Genomic DNA, 12,878 nt, shown 5'->3' with positions numbered 1-12,878 from the left:
AGATCTACATCGTCAAAGCTTGACTGTACAGTATTTGAACCATAGAGTCTGATGATGTCCATATGTTCATACTGGCGACCCCTTTTTTCTTGGGCTCTGCAAAAGTTTATGTCCTACATTTCTACTGCAACTGTGAATTAAACATTAATTTAGTGTAATTTTAGTTGTTTAAGATGAAAGAATTGTACAAGTATTTTAACCATTCTTTTACTTTACATGCTGTTTTGACATGGTTCTTATGACACTGAAGAAAAAAAATGATTGTAAAATGGACGGCTGTGGACTGTAGGGCAGTTATAGGTTTATATTTGATGATGATTTGTTAAGACCTATTCAATATTTTATTTTTCTGCCATAATAATGTCTTTGATTTTCTTGGGATGTCGGCTGATTTGATTGACCTTACTAGATCTTACTGCACACATCATTAGTCAGTAAAACAGCCACAGTGGGAAAGGCAAAGGCAGGCACACTATGGAGCAGAGAGGAAGCTGAGAAATAGTTAAATGGATGCAACTGGGTGGTTGGATGAGGTGGAGGGATGAAGGGAACTTTAGGGGGTGGAACAGCAAGGCACTTCAAAGCTTTGATGTTGTGAGCCCCTAAATGAAGGCGACTGAAGGTCCGTGCTAATGGGAGCCCATGGGGAGATGAGAGAAACTGTGGCAGACATAGCTGGAAAGAGAGAATGAGTGAGGGAGTTTGTGTGTATTTGGGATTTAATGTGTTGATGATGTTTATTGGAGTCAAAGGTTCTATTGGTGAACTTCTTTTGTTGTCAGTGAAGGTACGTTATGGTCTGGTATTTGTAGCATCAATTGCATGTGTGTTGAGTAATGTCTCTTCTAATCATTTAGCAATCCCATTATCCCTTGCTCTTGTAACCTAGAAACTCAAGACGCACTGTAAAACACCAAACTCAGTCATCTTGGAATGTCCCTCTTGGATCCACCTTGGAGTATTCAACAGCACATCAACCCACTATGTTAACCATCCTTTATTAAATAATCATAATAACAATAATCATCATCATAAAAAGCACAATTTCTGTACAAAGTGTCCAAAGAGAGACTGGAATTATACCCAGTGCTGTGATTCTCAAGTATTTCGAGTGTTTAAGACAGACAAAAGCTCCAAAGCAGTCTTTTTCAGGTCCAGGGCCGAGGCTGGAACAGACTAGCTCCAAGGCACTTGCAAAAGTCCAGGGGTCCAGTAGCAAGAGTCTTCAAGAAGATAAGGAGTACATGGATCAAGCAGGGTTCAGTAGAAACACCTAGGCTCGCCTATCAGTGTCTCAAAACTCCATATCACAAACTCTCATAACGTGTCTTATTCTGCAGAGGTGTAATAATGTGCTTTGGGTGCATTTACTTTCACCAACTCCAACAATTAGTTTTAGAGGGTGAAGAATCCCATCTGAGCAAGTAGGTAAAGATTTACGACATCTGTGTTCCACCTTTTCCCAGTCTTTGAAAACCACAGGGGAGCAGATTTACAACCAAACCTGTCTCCTGTTAACATAAAGCCTTAGCATGGAAACATAAAACAGAGTAAAAGAGGGATAAAATTCAATTGAGAATGAAACAAAGGAAAGTGCTGTATGATGTACATTTTTAGTACGTATTGGTGTTCCTCAAGGCTCTGTGTTAGGTCCTAACCGGTCTGAGAATAACCTAAAAGAATAACTGCTTAATAAGTATTTAGCTTAATTCATGTTTTTCACCACTGACAGGCTTAGTAAGACTCATCTTGGCCACTCAAAAAGGATTTGAAAAAAATATATTAAATATTTATGTATACACTTTTTTTTTTTTTTGCTTCAAATTGATCCAAATCTAAACTACTTTAACTCTATTTAAATGTGTAAAAAATATCTGTTTGACCCAAGAGCCAAGATATACTGTACATGACTGGCACAGCAAACCAGTGTAGATTTTAGTCTATTTTTGAAAACAGTGGACCTGAACATCTCTGAGCCAATAACTGTAGCATTCTTGAAGGCCCAGAGTAAAAATGAGAGAAATTGTATTTCAAACCCATCCCTTAAGTGTCCGCCTTTCAACCATTGTTTCACATTATTTAATGCCTGTTTGCTAGCTCAAAGCTCACACATTAGCTTGGCAGTCTTTGTCTCCCAGTTACAGCAATCCATAGGTTGCACTGACAAAATCCTTAGTCGTTTCAAACAAGTGTGGTGATTTTTTTTCCAGAACACAATTCACCAAACACACAGTGCCTAAAACTAAATCTACGAACCATTCGCTCCTTAATCTGTCTTACTTTTCCATTTCCAAACTGTCAGATTGACAAGAGAAACAAAATGGAGGGCCGAAAGCAATGGGTTGTAAACACACAATAATGATGACTTATAATCACCCTGGGCTACTGAACTTCTCTGTACGAAAAAACAATAAAGCAACATTAAACCAATCCATCAAAGCCTTTAAAAACAATGCACCACATCCTAGGCCACAAAATTTACTTTTGGGAATGATGGAGGACAGAAGTTTGTGGCTTGAAAGTCCAGCCTCAGGTCTCCCATTTTAAAAACTAGACCTCTTAGAAATCTAAGCTGATATACTCTCATCTTTTTGGAATAGCAGAACATTGATATGTATCAACATTTATTTTGAGGCTGAGCCATGGAAAGGGGTATCACTCTTGTGGCACCAAATGCTCTATTTTTTATGTAATCCAGTGAAAGACGAAGAAGTCCTTGGCAGCAGGGTTAGAGCTGAGTAAGCACTGCTTGGAAAATAAGCTCCAGGAGAAGTTCAGTCTAGGAGCTCTCCAGCTGAGATGGACATGCATTCCAGGAATACAAAGAGATGAGGCTCGTCTCTTCAAAGAGTCAAATTGGGTTACTTTGAGGTCATTTTAGGATACTTGATATCTCCCCATCTGCTCTCCTCAAGCCTCAGAGCAGCAGCGCTGTTGGTTGAGCTTCACTTTGTGCTTAATCCCGTCGTACAGCTCAAAGTTGTAGTTCTCCAAGGTGGTGGACGAGCGTGACGTCAAGCCGCCATACGAGCAGGTGCAGTAAAGGAGGAGACCGGCGCACACGGCACCTAGGAGAACACCCAGAGAGCTCATGACGATGATGGTCAGGAGAATGGGGTCCAGGGAGTACAGCCATGCGTTGTCCTTATCGACCACACGTGTCACGGGAGGCTCTGATGGCGTTTCGGCTGTGCTCCACTCTGGAAACTGGAAACCTACAACAACATGAGGAAGGGAGAACACATTGAGAGGATGTTTATAACAAAATCATGCACATAAACTTTTGTTTCTGAACATGATACCATGGTTATACGATGGTTTACGTTAAAGGAGTGTCATCTCCCCCTAAAAATAGTGATGCTATCAGATGGTACCCTTACAAAAAAGGAGTGAAATTCATGTACCATGGTTTTTATATGGTTTTAAGAATACCATGGTACTACCATAGCACATGTCAAAAATATCACAGTAGTACCATGTCCGAAAACCACTTTTGTAAGTAAAAAAGTACCATGGCATTACCATGTTCTTTAAAAGAGTTTCATCTCCCCCTAAGATATAGGGTGTCAGATTGCACACTGTCATAGTACCATGGTAAAGAAATGGCATAAGATGGTAAAACCATGGAACTCAAATTTATATATGATGATTTTTTTTTGTTGCAAAACATGATATTTTCATATATTATACCACAGAACAAGCATGGCATATGTTTAAAATACCGAATGGTATTACCATGCTTTCGTGGTAGTACTACAGTATTCTTTCTCTCAACTATTTGAGTAAATACCATGGTACTCCAAAGTACTTCAAAGCATACCATGGTATTGCATATACCTTGGTAAATTAATATAGAAATCAGTGGTATTACATCAATAGCATGTTTTGTTCAACATTGCAGCCTTTGGAGGCTAAACAGAAGTTTGTGCTTGTTTTCCTGCATATTATCCTATGGAGGATGACACATACAGTATAACAAACTAATGGTCTGGTCTGAGGGGGAACGGTGTCGGCATGGCTGTTTTCAGCTGACAAAACTAAGCCGAAAACTCTTTTGTGGCACCCTGCGCTTGCTAGCGGTTGCATTCGGCTTAATTAGGCTGCTTTTGACAGCGAGCCGATGCCAAAACTCACACCAGCTGAGCCGCTTTTGCACATTGACTGATATCTGTTGCATTCTGTTAAAGCAAATTTCCCTTTGCCCTTTTAGTTCCAACAAATGGGTTCCGAGGTGACTGACAGCTTGTGTAGACCGTAAGCTAAACACAGACTTCATTACGTTGTATTAGAGTAGAAGGGAAAATGAGAAAAAGATGGAATACATCGATAAAGGAAGTCAGGGAGAGTGAAAGAAAGACAGACGGAGGGGGTTGACACTCTGTAAGGATGAACAGATTTCGGTTGGGTAATTAACTCATCCTTGTCTTTTTATTTATTTATTTAAGAGCCAAAACAAAGACATCTTTATGAGTTTTATGGATTCCAACTGTGCGATAGCAGGAAGGAGGAGGGCGGAAAGTCTGATAACCGGAGACGTTTTTTGTTTTTGTGCAGAAATGCGGGGTGAGGGTGATATGAGTGTGAACAAACACGTACATACCCACACAAACATGTCAGCTCTACCCATACAACCATATGCACAAAATCACTGTGGAGTTCCACAGTGTGTGCTGAAAAATGACGGAATGGGAAGTGGCTTTAAAAAACCCAATTAACTACATAATGTGATGTCTAAAAAATTTTTTTAAAGGATTCTGAAGAGGAAAAAAAGATTGAGAATTGAAACAAATATTTTTTAAAATATTCAAAATAACACATACTGACAGATCATTCACAATAAACCCCACAAAAACATGCATTATTGAAGCAATAATTAGGGTGGATTTTGATTTCATGTTCACTTTAAATGTGTCCAAACCATCTGTATTTGTTTTGGCTTTATAATCTTAAAACCTTGAGAGAAAAAAAACCCCAACAGATTCTCATCACTTCTGGTTCCTGCTCTTTGAAACCTGCCAGGAAGCAGTATATTGTAATGTATGTATCGTGGGAACTAACCTGCATTTATGTGGTCCTTCCCGTTAAAGAGACGCCCATTTCCAACGGTTGGCTTTTTAACTGTGGATAGAAGACATTGTATTGAAATATACAAAATTATATAATGTGTTTTGTACTCAAAGGAATATTACTTATTATTAATTTGCAAACTAGCTATAAATGTTGGGCCAGAAACATACTCTATGCAAGTATGCAGACGCTAACTCATTGCACAACTCATGCACATGTTTACGTACTACATACTTGGCGTGCATTCTTCAAATATCTGTGCCATAATTATAACAACATTTGATTATTCAGAATTCAGATTTACAGTAACTGACTTCAACAAACCTGCTAATTTACTTACTAATTTACACAATTCACGTTCGCTTTCACAAACTTGCGCACTAGAGTCGTGAGTCTTGGATTGACGTGGTATATTTTGAGACTTGAGGCAAAGCAATAAATTATTAAAGGTACGAAAGATTTGTAACATAATTACAGAGTCCAGAAAATAACATCATGTGACCTACATAAATTACTAATTGAAGCACACCACCAGCATTTGCACATTAAGGGCACACACAAATATAGCAACAAAAATAGGTCAATGTCTATTACTGCACTGATATAAATGGATATAAAAAGAAGTGACGATTAGAAAAATAAGATTTTATTGTCACATTTTAAAAGCAGGTTTTCAAGACACAAATCCATCAAGCAAAAATATTTTGTTCACATTCGCATTTTTAAACAATTTACTAATTTCAAAGTTGAGGTATAGGCTGACCACAGTTAGAAGGTACTTTCATAAAGCAAAGTGCATTATCATCATCATCCTCATCCTCATCATGATTAAATTCATAGTCTGTATCAGAAGCATCACCACCACCACCTAAGTAAGCTTTGCGGTGCAATAAAAGGCCCATAACTTTCAAATGGCTTTATGGATCAGCGTTGCTTTGTTCCAAAAATGTCCCAGTCAGAGCCTGCTGTGTCTAAAAGCAAAGAAATCAATGTGAGAGCTCGCACTCCACGGATGTGAAGGCGGTAGCCCGACTGGATCCATTGTGAGCGATCTATTCTGCCCAACTCCCCACGTCCGAGGAGGAGAACGCTGTTGACTGCTCGACAACCCCTGAGATGCCCGTGTCTAAAAGTAGAGTGAGTCATTCGAACCCGAGGACACATTTGCAGGGGTGTGAGCATCAACCGCAATCCTCCGCTTTTTGAGAAAGACTGTTCTGCTTAATTAGAAGCTTCTCGGTTCAGTATACGTGATGCATTTAAGAGCCAGAGAAGAATGGCTGTTTGGCATGACGCCTCGCTGGGTGACATGTGGACGGTGTTCTCAAGAGAACGCTCGCACTCATTAATGTGGTTTCCCGAATCGACGAGAGGCACAGGGCGGGGGCCGGAACGCCTATAGCAGCTTTAATAAATGCTATCTGGTCCATTAACTAATTAAAAAATATTAAGAGTGAAGAAAGAAGTTGGGGACACAGTTTAGGGAAGAAAAGAGCGATAAAGTGGCTGCTTTAAAAGCACATTGCTTGACGGTGCCAAAACATCTCTTACCACCTCACGAAATGGCATTAAAAAGGCCCTGAGGAGCATGGAGGATTTATCTTTTTATTTCCATTTTGAACAGCTCTATATGTCCTATACTGAAATACTTTGACCCCTGATATTAGATCTGCTGAATGTTCTTAAAGGTATAGTTCACGTGAAAATGAAAATTCTGTCATCATTCACTCACCCTCATGTCTTTCCAAACGTTTACGACTTTCTTTCAAATGTGAAAGACAAATGTAGATGAAAAATGTCAACACTGTGTTTCTCAATAAAATAAACGCTGTCAAAAAATAACATAAAAATTCTGATAATAACATTCGAAAACCATTGTCGTTTGCTGTTATTGTTGTCAAACTTGTATAGCAAATAATTGCATTATTTTTGCTCATGTGAAGCCATCGTATGGCTTCAGAAGACTTCCAGTCATACAAACTACTTTTATGATTATATGCCGAGTTTTTGTGTGTGTAATTTTCACATAAAGGAGCAGCGTGAACGTTTTCAATTTTGTGTTTCACAGAAAAAAAGAAGCTCATAAGTCTGAAATAACATGACAGTGACTTTTCATTTTGGGGTGACCTAAAAAAAAATATTACATAGTTACTGCTTTGGACATTTGTAATATGGTAATACCATGGAGTACCATTTCAATACTATGGCAAATACACATGGTAATCAAATGGTACGTCCACAGTTTGTTTGTGATGCTCACCAGAACTGATTAATTTAACCTATAAAACCGAATGACAACTCAATTCAATAAGTGATTCAACATGGCTATGAAAAAGCACATGGCAGTCTTGGACACCATTCACTGCTAATCATTCTCGAAGCTTCATGATGCTTCAGTGAACCAAAATTGCTACCAGGTGTTGATATCTGCACAAAGTTTTCTCCCAGCCCAGCGCTCAGTGCTTCCTCATCGCATGGAAACGGAGAAAGGAAACAGCTGTCTTTGTTTATGGGACTTGTTTTTGGAGCCTCCACACCAGCAAGCGTTTGCTCAGAATAACACACGCCAACGCAGTTTTGAGGGATCTTTTGGGAAAAATGTGAGAAATGTGAGATACAAAGGAATAACCTAGATACTGCCACAGAGAACACAGAAATGAACACAAAACATGAAGACTCCCTTACACAATCCCCCTTCTCTTAACTCAAAGGTGGCGCCATCAATTCATTTAAGTTTAGCACATCATTGATATGAAACCATGCCTAATGAAATGTTTAAAGTCAACATGAAAGAACATCCACAATCCGTTTTACTTCTATAATGATGCATTTCCAATTAAAATGAGAAAAACTGTAAAACGGGAAGAAATTGTATTCATCAAGAATTGATTGGAAAAGGCCTTCAGTGGATTGTGGAGCAGAACCTACTTTTTTAAATCTTTCATTGTTTAAAGCAGTCTTTATTATGTTATTGATAACCGGCATTAATCTACTGTGTTAAGGTTTTAGAAAGGCTGCATTACCTACAAAAGCAGCCTAAAACAGGTTACCAATAAGGTTTACCAATAATTGGCACAATCTCAGCGACGTCAGCGGAAAAGGAAACTCATTACACAAACATTTTTCTTGTTGAAATAATGCGCACTGCTCAATCACTCACAATAAGACCAAGAACATGGATTAAGAAACTCAGTTTTGATTTCATGTTGACTTTAAAGGCAATGTTCATCATGACAGCTTAGGTGGGCTCTCCATTTTTTTAGTCTTAACTCAAGTTGTTTACATGCAGAAACCTTTTATGCAATACTTCACCTTCCCTTATTACTAATTAAATCATGCTTGCGTTGTATTCAAAAAGTGCTAAGAAGCACATTCTCAGTATTGGAGCTCCCTCCTGTATGCTTTAATTTATCTGAACGCTTTGTGTTCTCTCTTTCACCAAAGGTCTGTTCCCTTGTTCTGCTATAATAAGGTAAAGAGGTGCTCGTGATCAATCTCAGGGACTAGTCAAAGTGCAAACATTGTGTCAGACAGCATGTCCACAACAGCTCTTAACTCCCCAATGTTCTGACCACATTGATTTAACATAAGTACAGCACACTGGATCAAAGTCAGTCCAGGATCAGTGATTAAGGTCATTGGATAACACGTCCTCTTGGCTCGGCATCCATCATGAGGCTGGATACAGATTCACTCCTGGAGAAGGTCCCTCCAGATGAGTATGAGCTGGCTAGATGTGGTAAACAAGCTGATCACACCAGTAAGACAGGGTCGTTAGTATCCAAGGAAGAAAAGAACACGAAGAGAATGAGGAAACAGAAAAATCGAAGTGTTGGGTTCATCTGGATGCATCCGAATCCGAGCATCTGGGAGCGTTCTTTAAGCATTCTCCTCCAACTCTTCAGTCCGAGATCTGCTTCATCAAGGACTTCCCTCATGAAGTCAGCATTTGCAGGCAAACCTCTAAACCTTTAGTCCAGGTCTCTCACCAGTAGGAATTCCCATCGCCCTTCTCAACCCATACAGTCAATTTGGGTGTCACCCCAGACCTGTGCACGCCGCCGTTTGGGTGATGTACACTGTGGGGGCTGTAGTAGGCCATTGTGGGTTGATTCCTCCTGGCCGTAAGATGGCGACAGCTAACGGCCATGACAATGACAATAATCAGGAACAAGATGGCTCCTCCACCAGCCATTATGTAATACCAGTTGGGCAAAACGGGCGGTACTGACAGCGTATCTATTGTTGGCTCACTCTTGCCAGGTAGGGCTCCCCCTGGTGGAGAGATATACAAACTGTGAAACACGCCACACTACTGCTAGGTTCAAATGCAAACACACTACTGAAAGATGCTGTATTGACTGTTTTGGCATACGATCGTGTAGGGTAGAAGCTTCATGCTCCATGTTTCACTGTTCGAAATCAACATGAAATGATCGCTTTCCAGTAGAGGAACAGTTATTGAGGGATCTAAGTTGGGTTGCATAGCACCGTGTACAGTGAAACAATGGGTGTGAATGCAGTGCTGTTATGTAACGTGCTTTCAAATAGGCACCTGAGTCAGAGTCCAAGCATGTTGCAAATAAAGACCGCCAGGCTCTAGTGCTGGGGAGTGGGGATGCCATACTATAAATCATATTTTTTGCATGCTGGATTTGGGACAAGCGGCTCTCCAGGACTACTCAAAGGGCAGATACTGCTGGTAGTTCTCTAAACCGTCATGTCTTAGGGGTACATTGGGGCTGCATTCAAACAAGAGGCTGTTTTGCCAAGCAGAGGCACATGCATTCTGTTCTCCCTCAGTTCGTCTTCTGGCTATTGCAGAACGCTGACAGATACTTGACTATAGCAGGAGTTTGTAAATAGGGCTGGGCATCGGCAACTTCGTCAACATATTGTGATGCATCACTATATCATAAATGGATTGCAACTGAGATTGAGAGAGACTCGATGTGACCGCATACAAGACTGATTCTGTGGAATCAGATTTAATCTTTTTGATTTTGCTCCAATTTTGTTTAAAATTATTATAAAGACATGCATTTATGTTTCTAACCATCAAACGTACGTCAATCACACACACACAAAAAAGAAATTCTGGCATTTCAATTAAATTTGTATTATTAGTGATTAAATTCAGAGAGGCTGAACATGTGAACCTGCAGCTTTGACACCACTTTGATATTTACAATTTTAGTAGGTAAAAATGTTGTAATTATTTATTTGATGAAATTTGATTATCAATAATTGAACTACTGAAATTATGAATGCACACACACACAAATAAATAAATAAATAAATAAATAAAAAGTTAAATAAATTAATAATAGAAAACATTAGTTAATAAACTAAAAAAGTTACAATATCATGAGAAAATTATTAATAATTGCTAGATGTATGAATTCATCTACACACATTCAACTTGTAAGTTAAATTACAACCATTTAACCATCTAGTGTAAAACTTGTACAAACCACAATGCTACTGAATACTCAACTCCTCTAAAAAGCAGAATTTAAAGTTGACGTGAAACGCCGCATGTTGAGTTTAAATTTAAAAAAGCTTTGACCAATTTCTGACGCTGAAAATAAAAACAACCGTACATCTTGACGAAAGAAACCAAAATAGCACAACATTATGATCACACAACAAGTGGAAGCAGAGGGTCTTGTCAGCTCTGCTTTGTCTATCTCATGGATTAGTAAGCACAGTGTGAGATGCGAACATTTGAGAAAAGAATGAAAAAAAAAAACGTTCTCCAGGGACTCCAAGACATTCCCTGAGTCTCTGATGCAATGCTGCCATCTGAGCAGAACCCGGCACAGGCAGACATCTTGTTATGCTATATTCAGCCACGGAGCATGACTGAGACACTCATTAGAGAGAGCGACTTGGCTGCCTGTGTCTTTTATTGACACTCATTTCACAAAAGGAAGTGGAGGTGCTAATATGCTGGTAGCTTGTTTAGGTATTCTTGCCAATGCAAGGATTTTTAAAACCAAAAATAAAAACGAAATAGAGCTCCAAATATAAAAACCATCAAACTGTCCACTGTTGGACTGCAGTCATTTGAAGAAGAAAAATTCACGTCTATATGTCCATATTCACTGACAAATATTGGGATCCCACACCTTTCCAACAATTCCCATGACTTTTCTAGTCGTTTGTGATTACGGATGAGGATTTTTCATTAGGAATGAAATGATTTGATTTTCTATGTCGGGTACTAATTTAAGGGGTAGTTCCAGTAGCACCTCACTGCAGTACACGAGATCCAGAGGACGGAGTTGGATCCAGATCTAAGGGGTGGAGATTGGTAGGTTTAGGGGTGGGTTTAGAGATTAGGGGGTGGAGATGGGTAGGTTTAGGTATATGTAAGGTGGGAGGAGTTGGATCTGGATCCAACTCCTCCCCCTGGATTTCGTGTTCTGCAGTGAGGACCATCTCGTTAGTTCACCTAAAAATGAAAATGTTGTCATTATTTTGTTTTCACCAAACCTGTATGAGTTTCTTTCTTGTGTTGAACACAAAAGATGATATTTTAAAGAATGATGATAACCAGTTGACTTCCTATACTATGGAAGTCAATGGCTACCATCAACTGTTTAATTACCAAAATTCTTTAAAATATCTTATTTTGTGTTCAACTGAAAAAGAAACTCATACAGGTTTGGAACAACTTGAGGGTGAGTGACAAATTTTTTTGGGTGAACTATCCCTTTAATGCGCTCCAGATAAACGATTAAGCACAGTAGCAAAAAAAAAAATACTACAGCATGCAGGTGATTGTGACTATGATATTGCTTTTATTCAACAGTTCTATAAAAAGTTATGGTAACACTTTATTTTACAGTGTCCTTGTTACATGTTACATGTACTTACCATAGTAATAACAGTAAATTATGCATAATTACATGCAACTAACCCTCAACCAAATCCTAATCCTAACCCTAACCCAATAGTATGTACATGTAGTTACTTAATATTACTCAGTAGTTAAATATATAATTACAATGTAACAATGACACCTTAAAATAAAGTGTAACCAAAGTTATTTTTAACTGTCCATGTACAATTGTGTGCAGTTATTTAGCTCTGCTAATGGAAAAAAAGGTCTAAATGAAGTCAACGCAGGATCAACCATTCTAAAACAAATCTAGATAAATAAATCTGCACTTTAGAGTTCAAATGTCTCCAATAAAACACAAATGCACATGCATTCACATACGAAACTAAGATTTAAACAGACCACATTTAAGAGCACCTCGCATCCCATAAGAAACGGTTTTCGTTAGTGACATTTGGCATCCAATGAGTCTCAAAGGAAGTTGCCCTTTCTTTATTTCCTACAGACTTTGAATATAGTATCAATTTCTTTAAAAGTGATTCAACCATGAAATGTTTCCCAGGTTTTTCATAACTGTAAAATTGCACAAGTGTTAGTATAGCTGCTTAACAGGCTGAAGGGAGAAAGATGGTTCCAAAATAGACTGACAGGATTCCCATCACGTTAGGACTGATACGAATAGGCCATGTACTGAGTCAATGGCATCAAACGTTACAATTTTGGCACAACCTGAATGAGATTTGAGAGCTATATGAGAAAGGGGACAATGTTCGGCGAATAATGACTGAAATATTTAATGCAAGAAAGTAGGTTTTGAAACGACATGAGGGTAAAATGTCAATGATTTCTGGGGAATTTTTCCTTGAATGTCAAATCGTGTCACATTGTGGCACAACGGGTCTCTGCCATGAGCCTCAAGGGCTCAGCAGCCTGACAGTCCACGTTTGGACATCTTTCCCAATTG

At 38.9% G+C, this 12,878-nt stretch overlaps 1 protein-coding gene across 2 annotated transcripts in view; it reads right to left on the bottom strand.

Annotated features, from left to right (window-relative positions):
* Positions 1-1,329: 1,329 nt before the first annotated feature.
* The window catches only part of nrp2a (neuropilin 2a), a 72,137-nt gene continuing 60,588 nt past the window's right edge, over positions 1,330-12,878 (bottom strand). The window contains exons 16-17 of one of the 2 annotated variants that reach the window (XM_079856522.1): positions 5,059-5,118; positions 1,330-3,215 (exon numbers count right to left, since the gene is read on the bottom strand). In XM_079856522.1, the coding sequence (XP_079712648.1) occupies positions 2,911-3,215; positions 5,059-5,118 (365 nt within the window). In that variant the 3' untranslated portion in view covers positions 1,330-2,910. Of the gene's footprint in view, positions 3,216-5,058; positions 5,119-5,173; positions 9,343-12,878 lie in introns of those variants that run through there. The other variant, XM_079856523.1, reaches the window with a different exon arrangement.

This window comes from Squalius cephalus, assembly GCF_949319135.1.
Source record: "Squalius cephalus genome assembly, chromosome: 2".
Taxonomy (NCBI): domain Eukaryota; kingdom Metazoa; phylum Chordata; class Actinopteri; order Cypriniformes; family Leuciscidae; genus Squalius; species Squalius cephalus.
This window is presented reverse-complemented; position numbering and strand designations above follow the sequence as displayed.